A 14447-nucleotide genomic window follows, 5' to 3' on the forward strand; every position below is an offset into this window, starting at 1 on the left:
TATACACGAGACACTGTTTGCAGCGCGCAAAGCTACAGCAATGGAAAAAAGATGTCAATGATACATTACCATTCAAAAAGCTTATATACACTCACAGGGGATGTGCTCACAAATATTCTAAATAAGGGACAGATGGCTGGAAGACGGTGAAAATTATGTATGAAAAATTCCAAATGATACAGACTACCTACATTAAACCCTTAAATGGTACAAATACCACCCCAATAATTAAGAAGTATAGAACCCTGTACAATAATCCAATAGCATTTTTTAATCCATATTTTATTATATCTTTTTCACTGAAAACACTGAAGAAATGACACTTTGCTACAATGTAAAGTAGTGAGTGTACAGCTTGTATAAGACACCCCAAGCTTGTCTTTTGGGGTTGCTCCAGCCACTCCCTGTTCCTTTAAGATTATAGGGATCTTTTTCTATGGACTTGGTGGTCAATTTACCTCCCTCAAAAAAAAAAAAAAAATGCCAATATCTTAGTATTCGTAGATTGTCTCACCAAAATGGCTCACTTTATATCTGTTAAGGAGGTACCATCTGCTAAACAAACTGTAGAGTTGATGGTTCGAGGTGTCTTAAGACTACATGGAATTCCTAATGTTGAGGTGTCTGACAAAGGAGTACAGTTTACTTCAAAATTTTGGAAAAGCTTTTGTTTAGCTTTAGGTGTAACAAATAATCTGTCTTCTGCTTTTCATTCTCAGTCTAATGGTCAGACAGAGGAAAATCAAATGTTAGAGCAGTAGCTTTGATGTTTTGTCAGTTATCTTCAAGATGACTGGATAAACTATCTTCCTACAGCAAAGTTTGCTTATAACCATTATAACCACTTGCCGACCAAGCCACAGCGTGGTCGGCTAATTCTGGGGGGTGTACAATAACGCCCTCCCAGAATCGTGCTTCCTACGTGCCCCCTGGGGCGCACCCGGGAAAGTCCGTGGCTGTTGGGTCATTCATTCCCACCCATCCCTCATTCGTGCTCATCCATACCCGTCCATGCTACATCCGTGCCCATCCATGCCACAACTGTGCTCATCTATGCCACATCAGCGCTCATCTATGCCACATCAGTGCTCATCCGTGCCACATCAGTGCCACATCCATGCCACATCATTGCTTATCCGTGCCACATTCATGCCACCTCAGTACTCATCCGTGCCACATCAGTTCTTATCTGTGCCACATCAATGCTTATCCATGCCACTACAGTGCCCATCAGTGCCTCACAAAAGTGTAATAGGTAGTCAAATTCGATATTAAATTTATGCCCTTAGAACACCTGATGGTGCTCCCTGCACATTGGGCCTCTGTATGTGGCCAGGCTGTGGAAAGTCTCACAAGTGGTATTGCCATAGGAAAGGAGTAGCAGAATATATTTTGGGGTGTAATTTTTGCTATGTACATGCTATATGTTAGAAATATCTTATAAATGGACAACTTTGTGTAAAAAAAAAAAAAAAATGCGTTTTCATTTTCTTAACACATTTTCCAAAAAACTTGGGGATAAAAATCACATGTTTTAAAGACTCATTATGCCTCCTAGAATATACGTTGGGGTGTTTTCTTTCCAAAAATGGGGTTATTTTGTGGGTAATTCCACTGTCCTGGTGCCCCAGGACCTTCAAAAGTGTGATAGGTTGTTAGGAAATATGTGTAATTCATGTCCCTAGAACGCCTAATGGTGCTCCCTGCATGTTGGGCCTCTGTATGTGGCCAGGCTGTGGAAAAGTCTCACACATGGTATCGCCATACTCGAGAGGAGTAGTAGAATGTGTTTTGGGGTGTAGTATGCACATGCTGTGTGTGAGAAATAACCTTTTAATATGATAATTTTGTGAAAAAAAAAATATATACCGTATATACTTGAGTATAAGCCGAGTTTTTCAGCACATGCTGAAAATGCCCCCCCCCCGGCTTATACTAGAGTCAAGCACTTTTCTGCAGCAGAGAATGACATTTTCCAAACTGACTTTGGTGCTAGGGCCCTCAAATTTGGTGTGCAATCCCAGTGGAACTAGCACTACAACATATCCAAAGCTGGGGTTCCTTGCACCAAGTGGCCCAGAGATACGGGGCCCCAAATTCGGTCCAGCAAATGCCATTCTTTGCTGCAGAAAAGTGCTTGACATTTTCCGAATCTACTTTGGGGCCCCGTATCTTGTGGCCACTTGGTGCTAGGAACCCCAGCTTTGCATGCCAAATTTGGATTTCCTAGCACCAAGTGGCCCGAGATACGGGGCCCCAAAGTCGGTCAACTGTGTCTATCTGCAGCAATGTCATTTCCGGACCCTTTGGGTCCAGAGACCCCTAATTTTGGCTGCAGCTAGGGGGCATCTAGGAACCCTTAACTACCGAGTTTGAAGTTCGGGGGACCTATGGCTGCAAATGGGCACAGTGAGGCTGCAAATGGGCATTGTTGACCCTCTTTTCCACTTACAGTAGCTGCGCATTTCTCACCCTAGGCTTATACTCGAGTCAATACGTTTTCCCAGTTTTTTGTATTAAAATTAGGTGCCTCGGCTTATATTCGGGTCGGCTGATATATGCTATCTTCATTTTGCAAAGAATTTTGGGAAAAAATTACAACTTCAAAAAACTTGCCAATGCCTCTTACTAAATACCTTGGAATGTCTACTTTCCAAAAAGCGGTCATTTGGGGGGTAATTTGTACTTTCCTGGCTTGTTCGTGTCAAGAAATGAGATAGGCCATCAGTACATCAGGTGTGATCAATTTTAAGTTATTGGTACCATAGCTTGTAGACACAGACCAAATAATATACACTGATTTTGGTTATTTTTACCAAAGATGTAGCAGTATAAATTTTGCCCAAAATTTATTGAAGAAAAATTACTAATTTGCAAAATGTTATTACAGAAACTAAGAAAGGTGCATTTTTTTTACAAACTTTTTGGTCTTTTTTCATTTATAGAGGGGGGGGGGGGAGGAAAAAAGACCCCAGTGGTGATTAAATACTACCAAAAGTAAGCTCTATTTGTGTAAAAAAAAAAAAAGACAAATTTCATATGGGTACAGTGTTGCATGACTGAGTAACTGTCATTCAGAATGAAAATGCCTATTTTATTGGGATTTTATTTGATAGACCAACGCAAAGTGGCACATAATTGTGAAGTTGAAGGAAAATGATAAATGATTTTCAACATTTTTTTGCAAATACAGTTGTGCTCAAAAGCTACCCTGGCAGAATTTATGATTTCTTGGCAATAACACAAAAACATTTCTTTCACTCATGGTTAGTGTTTGGCTGAAGTCATTTATTGTAAATCGACTGTGTTTACTCTTTTTAATTCATAATGACAACAGAAACTACCCAAATGATCCTGATCAAAAGTCTACATACCTTGGTGATTTTGGCCTGATAACATGCACACAAGTTGACACAAAAGGGGTTTGAATGGCTATTAAAGGTAGCCATCCTCACCTGTGATCTGTTTGCTTGTAATTAGTGTGTGTGTGTGTGTGTGTGTGTGTGTGTACAAAAGGTCAATGAGTTTCTGGACTCCTGACAGACCCTTGCATCTTTCAACCAGTGTTGCACTGACGTTTCTGGATTCTGAGTGATGGGGGGAAAGCAAAAGAATTGTCAAAGGATCTGCGGGAAAAGGTAGTTGAACTGTATAAAACAGAAAAGGGATATAAAAAGATATCCAAGGAATTGAGAATGCCAATCAGCAGTGTTCAAAATCTAATCAAGAAATGAAAAATGAGGGGTTCTGTTGAAACCAAACCACAAGGTCAGGTAGACCAACTAAAATTTCAGCCACAACTGCCAGGAAAATTGTTCGGGATGCAAAGAAAAACCCACAAATAACTTCAGGTGAAATACAGGACTCCCTGAAAACATGTGGTGTGGCTGTTTCAAGATGCACAATAAGGAGGCACTTTCCAGAAGAAAGCCATTACTATGCAAATGCCACAAAGTATCACGCTTACAATACGCCAAACAGCACAGAGACAAGCCTCAAACCTTCTGGCACAAAGTCATTTGGAATGATGAGACGAAAATTTAGCTTTTTGGCCACAACCATACATGCTACATTTGGAGAGGAGTCAACAAGGCCTATGATGAAAGGTTCACCATTCCTACTGTGAAACACGGCTGTGAAACACGGAGGTGGATCACTGATGTTTTAGGGATGCGTGAGCTACAAAGGCACAGAAAATTTGGTCAAAATTGATGGCAAGATGAATGCAGTATGTTACCAAAAAAATACTGGAGGAACATTTGCATTCATCATCAAGGAAGCTGCGCATGGGACGTACTTGGACATTCTAACATGACAATGATCAAAAAAAAACACTAGGCCAAGTCGACCTGTCATTGACTACAGCAGAATAAAGTGAAGGTTCTGGAGTGGCCATCTCAGTCTCCTGGCCTGAATATCATTGAGCCACTCTGGGGAGATCTCAAATGTGCAGTTTATGAAAGGAAGCCCAAGAATTTACAGGAACTGGAGGCTTTTTGCCAAAAGGAATGGGCAGCTTTACCATCTGAGAAGATAAAGAGCCTCATCCACTCATACCACAAAAGACTTCAAGCTGTAATTGATGTTAAAGGGGGCAATACACGGTATTAAGAACTGGGGTATGTAAACTTTTGATCAGAGTCATTTGGGTAGTTTCTGTTGTCATTATGATTTAAAGAGAGTAAACACAGTTGATTGATAATAAATGGCTTCAGCCAAACACTAACCATGAGTGAAAAATGTTTGTGTCATAATATTCTCAGAAAAATGGCCAAGAAATCATAAATTCTGCCAGGGTATGTAAACTTACGAGCACAACTGTATGGGAAGTGTGGCGTGCATTTGTATTCAGCCCCGAGTCAATACTTTGTCGAACCACCTTTTGCTGCAATTACAGCTGCAAGTCTTTTTGGGGATGTCTCTACCAGCTTTGCACATCTAGAGAGTGCAATTTTTGCCCATTCTTCTTTGCAAAATAGCTCTGTTCTGTCAGATTAGATGTAGAGCGTCTGAACAGCAGTTTTCAAGTCTTGCCACAGATTCTCAATTGGATTCAGGTCTAAACTTTAGAGTCTTTTGCAGACTCTAACAGGTTTTCTACTAAGATTGCCTTGTATTTGGCTCCATCTATCTTCCCATCAACTCTGACTAGCTTCCCTGTCCCTGCTGAAGTAAAGCATCCCAACAACATGATGCTGCCACCCCCATGTTTCACAGTGGGGATGGTGTGTTCAGGGTGATGTGTAGTGTTAGTTTCTGCCACACATAGCATGTTGCTTTTGGGCCAAAAAGTTCAATTTGGACTCACCTGACCAGAGCACCTTCTACGTTTGCGGTTTCCCCCATGTGGTTTCTAGCAAACTGCAAATTGGACCCTTTGGCTTTCTTTCAACAATGGCTTTCTTCTTGCCACTCTTCTGGTCAGGATCCGTACAATAGACAAATGCTTGGTGGGCACACCCTAAAAAATGCATTAAAGATGGTGCAGCCATAAGACCATACAAACGGAACAAAATATTACAGCACACACATCCAAAAATGACATTTAACTCCTGCAAGACTATATAAAACACCTGAACATTTTCAAAAAATATGGGGATTTGGTCACACCATATAGCTATATGGTGCTTAAGCCCACTTACTCCATCAAAGTACCCCATTATCAGTGGGTCCTACACTATTCATAGAATGAAAGATCCTGCTTCTCTGAACCATGGGCTGAATCTGGGCTGACAGTTTATCTCTAAACATTGCAGATTTCATCCGGCTGCTTCTGTCTTCTGTCACATCATCAATAAACACCAATGACCCAGTGCCACTGGAAGCCATGCATGCCCATGCCATCACACTGCCTCCACCATGTTTTACAGATGAAGTTGTGTGCTTTGAATCATGAGCTGTTCCAAGCTTTTTCCACAATTTTTTCTTCCCGTCATCCTGGTACACATTAATCTTAGTATCATCCAGCCAAAGAATGCTTTTCTACAACTGGTCTGGCTTTTTTAGATTTTTTTTTGGCAAAGTCTAATCTGGTTTTTCTATTCTTCAGACTTATGAATTGTTTGCACCTTGTGGTGAACCCTCTGTATTTGCTCTTGTGAAGTTTTCTCTTCTTTGTAGACTTTGACAATGATACACCCACATCCTGGAGAGTATGCTTCACTTGTCTGGATGCTATGAATGGGTTTTTCTTTATCATAGCGAGGATCCTGCGATAATCCATCACTGTTGCCTTCCATGGACGTCTAGGCCTTTTTATGTTGCTGAGTTCACCAGTGCGTTCTTCTTTCCTCAGAATGCACCAAACTGTTGATTTGGCCTCTCCTAATGTTGCTGCTATCTCTCTGATGGATTTGTTTAGTTTTTGAAGCCTTACAATGGCCTTTCACTTGCATTGAAAGCTCTTTTGAACTCTCGATGTAGGTTCACAGCAATAGATTGCAAATTCAAATACCACACTTAGAATCAATTCTGGACCATTTACCTGCTTAATTGATGAAGAAATAACGAAGGAGTAGCCCACACCTGGCCATGAAACCACTTTCAATTCAATTGTCCAATTACTTTTGTTCCCTTGAAAAATAGGGGATAAACCCTTCCTCCGATTTGGATGTACATACTCTCAAATGAAACCTGAGAGTGTGCACTTTCAGCCCATATCCATTATATTACTATAGCTTAATTATGTTTTGGTATATACCTGAAAAAAACTAAAATTGTTCCTGTGTCCAAATATATATGGACCTAACTGTGTATGTATGTGTGTGTATGACATATAAACGTACATACACACTTACCAGCCACTTTTGCCATCAGAGCTGCCTTAACTCTTCGTGGCATAGATTCAGCAAGGTGTTGGAAAAATTCCTCAGATTTTGGTCCATATTGACATGATAGCATCACGCAGTTGCTGCAGATTTGTTGGCTGTGCATCCATAATGCGAATCTCCTGTTCAACAACATCCCAAAGGTACTCTATTGGATTGAGATCTGGTGACTTTGGAGGCCATTGAAGTACAATAAACTAATTTTACTGTTCAAGAAAACAGTTTGAGATGATTTGAGCGTTTTGACATGGTGCATTAACCTGCTGAAAGTAGCCATCAGAAGATGGGTACACTGTAGTCATAAAGGGATTGACATGATCAGCAACAATACTCCGGTAGGCTGTGCCGTTATACGGTTGCCAACATCATATGACTTCAGCATTTTATATCCAAACAGGGGGAGGGGTGCTTTTAAACCAGTGTTCCAAGCCAGGATTGCGTACTCACATATCATAAACAACGCTGTGAACAATGCACCCATTATGATCCAGAATAAGAAGGGAAGGAGGGCCATCAACAAGGCATTTTAGTCTACACAACATCCGCTCACTGGATATTCTCTCTTTTTCAGGGCATTCTTTGTGATCCCGATAGAGGGTTGTGTGTGAAAATCTCAGTAGATCCACAGTTTTTGAAATACTCAGACCAGCCCTTCTGGCACCAACAACCATGCCATGTTCAAAGTCCCTTAAATCCCCATTCTGATGCTTGGTTGGAACATCAGCAAGTCGTCTTCGCCACGCCTAGATGCCTAAATGCATCGAGTTGCTACCATGTGATTGGCTGATTAGCAAATAGTATTAACCAGCAAGTGAACAGGTGTACTTATAATATATATATATATATATATATATATATATATATATATATATATATATATATAATTAAATTGGTTTATAGTGCAGATTGCTTTTACGTGTGCGACGTGTATTTGCTATTGCACTTAGAGCATCATAGAGTAGTTTTATGATCAAGTTTTATGCACAATATACTGTAAATAAATATTTTTGTTTTCATATATCACTTTTGCAGTACACTTTGTTTTTTTGTTTGAGTTTTATACCAGTTAATAAGGTTTCACTTAGGTCCCTAAGTGTTTGATATCCTTTTATATGCACATTTATTTATTTCTAATATTTTAATCTTGGTGTAAGATGCAGGCCAATGCATGCTGTTAACATTTGTTAAATTATAAAGTATAGAATGAAATTTTAGCACTATATTGAAAAGTATATGTTAGTATTTTTGTACATATTGCTAGTACGGCTTGTACATTTTTAAATTTAAAGTGCAGTTTTTTTCATTTAAAACAGTTTTTGACAACTTTTTCTATTTTTCCTAGGTTTATATTGCGCCTTCAGCTGCCATTTTTCATTCTCTTAATGAACATGGGGAATCAAGTGATAAAATGAACAATATGCGTGTTTATGGCACAATTTTTCTCATCCTGATGGCGCTTGTCGTATTTGTGGGGGTCAAATATGTGAACAAATTTGCCTCTCTGTTCCTGGCATGTGTCATCCTTTCCATTCTCTCCATCTATGTGGGCAGCATAAAATCAGTCTTTGACCCTCCTTGGTTTCCGTAAGTAAAGAATACATAGCAAATATTGGTGCAATTGTAAATTAATTATTCAGCGTTGTAGGGGACCTTTGCTTGTTTTTAATGTGTTTTCTGGAATCTGACAGTGGAAAAAATATTCAAAAAAGTAACCGTTTTTCAGAGCTGTATAACCAATTGGCCTGTGCTTGGTTTAAATGTGTTTTGCCAAAATCTGTTTCTTCGGAGTCAAATCCTGAGAAGACGGAAACAAAAATGGGATACAAACTGACTCCAAATGTCAAAATGGCAAAAACCTACAAGAGCTAGAGCTTTGGGTACTTCTTCAAAATTCAGGCAGAATCCAAATAAGTAATCAGGAGAAAATTAGTTAAAGGAGTTGTAAAGGCAGAAGGTTTTTTTTATCTTAATGCATTCTTTACATTAGGATAAAAAGCCTTCTGTGTGTAGCAGCCTCCCCGGCACCCACTAATACTTACCTGAGCCCCATTTCTGTCCAGCGATGTCCACGAGTCCCTCGGCCGTCCGAGACTCTCCCTACTGATTTGGCTGAGACACAGCAGCCGTGCCATTGGCTCCTGCAGCTGTCAGTCAGTTAGCTAATCAGAAGAGAAAGGGGGTGGGGCGGAACGGCAGCTCTGTGTCTGAATGGACACACGCAGCTCGGCTCGGGTGTGCCCCATAGCAAGCTTCTTGCTGTGGGGGCATTCAACATGAGGGAGGGGCCAGGAGAGCCAAAGAGGGACCCGAGAAGAGGAGGATCCAGGCTGCTCTGTGCAAAACTATTACACAGAGCAGGTAAGTATAAGATGTTTGTTATATCTTCTTTTTTTTTTTTTTCTTTTTTTTTTAACTAGACTTTACAATCAATTTAATGAAATGATGTTGAACTGAAATAAATGACTACGTTTTAACTTGCCTAATAAAAAATGCATCTGATGGCACTGCAATCAGGTATATACTGTATACGAACATCAGAAGCATGGGTTAGGAGCAAATCCAAGTCATAGCGTGTCCTATATCTTTCACTTCAAAGAGTTATACATCAGGTAAACCACATTCCATACATCTGTTGATAGCAGTTTGAAGTGGAAGATATGACACCCTGTGACTTGGATTTGCACCCAACCCAACCTGATTGCAGTGCTATCATATGCATTTTTTTATGGGGTCTGTCTGTCTATCTGAGGTACAACTCTGGATAAAATGAGAATAAAACAAAAAGTGCCAGAAAAAGGATTAGTCTTCAACCACTTCAATACAGGGCACTTTCCACCCTTTCTGCCCAGACCAATTTTCAGCTTTCAGCGTGCTCACAATTTGATAATGACAATTACTCAGTTATGCAACACTGTACCCAAACAAAAATGTTATCATTTTTTTCACACAAATAGAGCTTTCGTTTTGTGGTATTTAATCACCACTGGGTTTATTTTTTAATTCTTTAGGCCCTGAAATGTCAGAACAGTACAAATACCCCTCAAATTACCCCTTTTTGTAAAGTAGACAGTCCAAGATATTTAGTAAGAGGCATGGTGAGTTTTTTGAAGTTGTAATTTTTTCCCACAATTCTTGGGAAAATGAAGAAATTACATTATTTTTATTTTTTTTACTCAAAATTGTCGTAAGTTATTTCTCACACATAAGCATACTTCCAATTACACCCCAAAATACATTCTGCTACTCCTCCTGAGTATGGCGATACCACATGTGTGAGACTTTTACACAGCCTGGCCACATACAGAGGCCCAATATGCAGGGAGCACCATCAGGCGTTCCAGGAGCATAAATTACACATATAATTTCCTGATGACCTATCACACCTTTGAAGGCCCAGAAGCACCAGGACAGTGGAATTACCCACAAAATGACCCCATTTTGGAAAGCAAACACCCCAAAGTATATTCTAGGAGGCATGGGCTGCATATAGGTACTCGGGTACTCTGATGAGCTGGTGACAGGTACTCCAGTACTCTGATGGGCTGGTGAAAGATACTCGGGTACTCTTATGGGCTGTGACAGGTATTCTGGGGCTAGTGACAGGTCCTCTTTATTTGGGGGGAAATCGGGCACTGTACTTTTTTTTTAATTCCAAGTCTCCTCTTTACACACTGAGAAGGAGAACCTGGAAACTGCATTATAGCTGTTTGTTGACATTTGTGACCGACTGTGATTGGACACAGCCGGTCACGTGGTAAAGAGCCAATTTTATTGGCTCTTTACCCTGATTGGGGATGGGCTGTGTCCGAGGGACACGCATCATCCCCGATCGCTGCGCTGTGGGCCTCCGGGGGCCCGCAGGAGCTGCGAGAACCGGAGGACATCATATGGCGTCCACCCGGAGGGAGGAGATGTTCCTGCCGGCGTCATTTTACAATGGCCTGGTATGGAAGTGGTTAAAGAGGAACTGCAGTCTGCTCACATAATGTGTAACAAAACATATTTGCCATTCTGAAGCTTCCCTCTAACCACCTTGTATATTATTTTATATATACTGTGATTCTATACTTGCCAAATATGCTGCAGAAATCTCCCTCCACTGAGTCTGGCTGCAACCATTTTAACTGTGGGCAGCTGAAGCTGCTGCCTGTTTAGTTCCTGAATTTACACAGACCAGCTTTTATTTAAGAGGGATCCAAGCGGCTCTACAGCTGCCTGACCATATTTACAGAGTATCGAAGCAGTCGGGTCAGATGATAACAGAGGGGGATGTTAGAGGGGGGAGGATTAGCATCTGTTCCGCCCCTCCACTGTGATGAACGAAGCTGTAAATGATGTGTACTATGTCACTTTTGGTTTTGGCTCTTTGTTAATGTGCCAATATGGGCCAGTGAGGCAGTTGATCAAGCTGATCTATGTTTGATGGCCAACCTTGGAGGGTAGAGGAGAGATCAGGGGTCTAATAGACCCCCGATCTCTCAAATAAGTACCTATTACTGCATGTACTGTATATGTAAACAGTGATTTCACAACACAAGTGAGGTATCACCACAAATGTCAGAGAGCGAGCAATAATTCTGATGCTAGAGCTCACATTTAAGTCTAAACGGGAAACTTCTTCTAAAGGCTTATAAAACGTTACATATGGAGATTTTTAGGCTTAGTAGTTTGTCATCATTTCCTGGGCGTGCAAAATTTTTAAAACATGTTTGGTATCCATTTACTCAGTGCAACATAATTGTTAATATTTTACCAAAAGATTGGGTAATATAATGTATTTGGGTGCACTAAAATTAATTCAAGTGTATTTTTTTTCCCTGACATTTGTGTTTGATAAATTGTTGTGCAAATATCGAGCAACATAAAAAATTGCAACAGCCACCATTTTATTTCTCTAAATTCAAGGGAGGTCCAACATCATGGGTTGTGAATTGCATTAAGATATATGGATTGAAGCTTGTTCTAGGATTTTAAGCATGAATTTATTGACCTGCCTCAATAGTGTCCAGCTTTTGCAAAAGACAACATATCAGATATAGGCTCTGATCATGCTTGAAGCATTGGAAGCCTTTTTGGGTTCCTTGTGGAGATATTTGCTTTGAATCTTCAGCACTCCCTTTACAGCTATGTCTCTGATGCATGGAAACTAGTGTATTCATCTTCAATTTTAGATGCTGTGTTTTAATACATCACACCTACCTAACTGGAACATACAGATCCCATCCTTCAGCTGTCTCCATCATTTGAATGTATCTCTCTTTATTATACTATTTAGGACATATTTAGAAATTTACTTCACCTTTTTTGTGTCAAACTTCAGTATCAACACTCATTAACATGGAGGCGATAGTATATTGATTTTTTCCATCATTAACGGTCATAGGGAAACAGGGCTAATGTTGCTTTGTTTGCTTTTTGAATCGTTTTTATATGTTTGGGATATTTTATAAGTTGCTTTCCTAGGATAATTGACTAATAAAGTTAGGTTTTGTGTTTTATATTTACGTTTTTCCTGACTTAATGCTTTATTTGTCTATTTCTTTCTTGATAGAGTTCCAGAGAAGTACACAAAGCCCTCACTCTTTATAGTTTTTGCCATTTTCCAGAATCTGACAGTGGTAAAAGTACTGATGTAAACATAGGCTTACTGAAAATAACAGTCTATTTTTTTAACACAGGCTAGGTTTACACTAGCCAAGGTGTCTGAGCAGCTGCCTCCTCCAGCTAAATTTTACACTTTAGGTGGGTTTTGCCACAATTGTTTAATAATGAATAAACATTCTGGTATCAAGGAGGTTTAAGTTCACCCCTGTTGGGTCTTCCAATCTGCACTATTTTTTAAGTTTTTGTCATCCATATGGATGCTTCTGTTCAGTGAGTTAGATCTGTTTAGGACCTTATGCTATTTGGTGAATGGCATGTAATTGTGAATGTAATTCATATGCTTTGAATTAAATGCTGGTTAGCTGAGCTCCCATGCAAGAAATGCCTTGAGAGATTACCCTGTGGAAGTAAATGTCTGCTTGGTCCTTCCTTGGATAAGTACATCAAGAAGATCACAAGAGGTAAGAGTACTCTTCTCTGGCAGTAGGATGTCTACTCCTGAGTTTGCAAAAGGTTCCTTTCCCCTTTCTCATTCTTTCAATGCCAAGGCTAAGGCTAGAACTGGAATGTACTTTTGTAAGAAGACAACGGCCTTTCAAACCAGCCAAGACTGGTTCCAAGGCCTCTTCCTAGTCACAGGGCGGCCCCACTTCTAAGAGTGAAGGAACATCTGCTGGCCTTCTGGACCCAGAAAATCTCAAATGCCTGGGCCCAGAGTGTCATTACCTGAGCCTACAAACTGGAGTTTAGCACTCTGCTTCCTCCCTTCTTGTCTTTTCCCCTTCACAGTGGGGGGGATCTGCTTGCTGCTGTGGGGAAGCTCTTATCTCAAAGGGTCATTCACCCTGTACCAACAGAAAAACGCTTTTAAGATTTCTGCCCAAACATGTTCCAAAACCAGAGGAGTCTGGCCTAGTCTATTTGAAGATTCTAAATTTTGTTCCTACGGGTTTACACGTTTCATATATAAAATACCATGTTGGTCATTGTTTCCCTCCTCCTTGGGGTTTTTTTTTTTTACCTCAATAGACATTCAGGATGCCTATCTGCGTAATCCCATTTTTCTGCCTCCTCAACGCTATCTGCATTTTGTGGTAGACGATCAGCATTACCAATATGTCGCTTCTTTCCTTTGGCCTGTCCATGACCCCCCAGGGTTTCGCTAAGCCGCATACTCCAGTTTTGGTTCTGCACTATCCCAAGGGGAGTTGCATTGTGAAGCATTTTGACCATCTCCTGGTAAACGGCCAGTCTTCCCTATGCCTCTTAGCCAACATCCACTCAAGACCGTTGCATTTAAATATTCTGGTTACTTGGAACAATTGCACTCGGCCCTTCCATTATTGCATACGTCTACCCCCAAAGGCCAGACCCTTCGCTTACTGGGGTAAAAAATTGGAAACTACTCTTTCTACATCTCCAAGGAGGATGCTTCCTACACCAGGATGTGTGTCATTATATTTATCACTGGTGTGGATTCCAAACGCTGATCTAATGGCATCTATCACAATAAGAGAGGCAAAAGGTTTGTAATGAGGGTTAAATCCACTAAATTTAATATAATTAAATAAATATTTTCAAATTTTTTCACACTTCTTAAAAATGTTTATTTTTTTGTAATGCACTGATACGAGTAATTTCACAAGTACTTGTACTCGTGAAAATGCTCCTAATAACGAAATCGATACATATATAACATTCTTAATACACTGCCCATTGCTGCACTAGATGGCGCTTCCCTTTCTATACTGGGTTCACACACACACAGGAGCAGTGGGGGAAATTGCATTTGATTTGGACAGGAATCTGAACTGCATGCTAGCACATTATGACACTTACCTATAAAGCGGATCCTTCCCACGCAGCGCTGTCACAGATCCCCGGTGCTGCCATCTTTGCCTGGTCTTCCTTCCGGGTTCGCAGGGTCTGGCTGTATAAATTGCCAGGGATGTGATGACATCATTCCCATGCATGCGTGACATGGGGATGCAATCAGAGCATACGGCAGTGGCGTCA

General features: G+C 40.5%; 1 protein-coding gene across 1 annotated transcript in view; it reads left to right on the forward strand.

Annotated features, from left to right (window-relative positions):
* The window catches only part of SLC12A4 (solute carrier family 12 member 4), a 420155-nt gene that overhangs the window by 160609 nt on the left and 245099 nt on the right, over positions 1 to 14447 (forward strand). The window contains exon 7 of the mRNA XM_073605176.1: positions 8170 to 8411. Coding sequence (XP_073461277.1) covers positions 8170 to 8411 — 242 coding nt within the window. The remainder of the gene's footprint in view (positions 1 to 8169; positions 8412 to 14447) is intronic.

The sequence above is a fragment of the Aquarana catesbeiana genome, linkage group LG11 (genome assembly GCF_042186555.1).
Source record: "Aquarana catesbeiana isolate 2022-GZ linkage group LG11, ASM4218655v1, whole genome shotgun sequence".
In the NCBI taxonomy this organism is placed as follows: domain Eukaryota; kingdom Metazoa; phylum Chordata; class Amphibia; order Anura; family Ranidae; genus Aquarana; species Aquarana catesbeiana.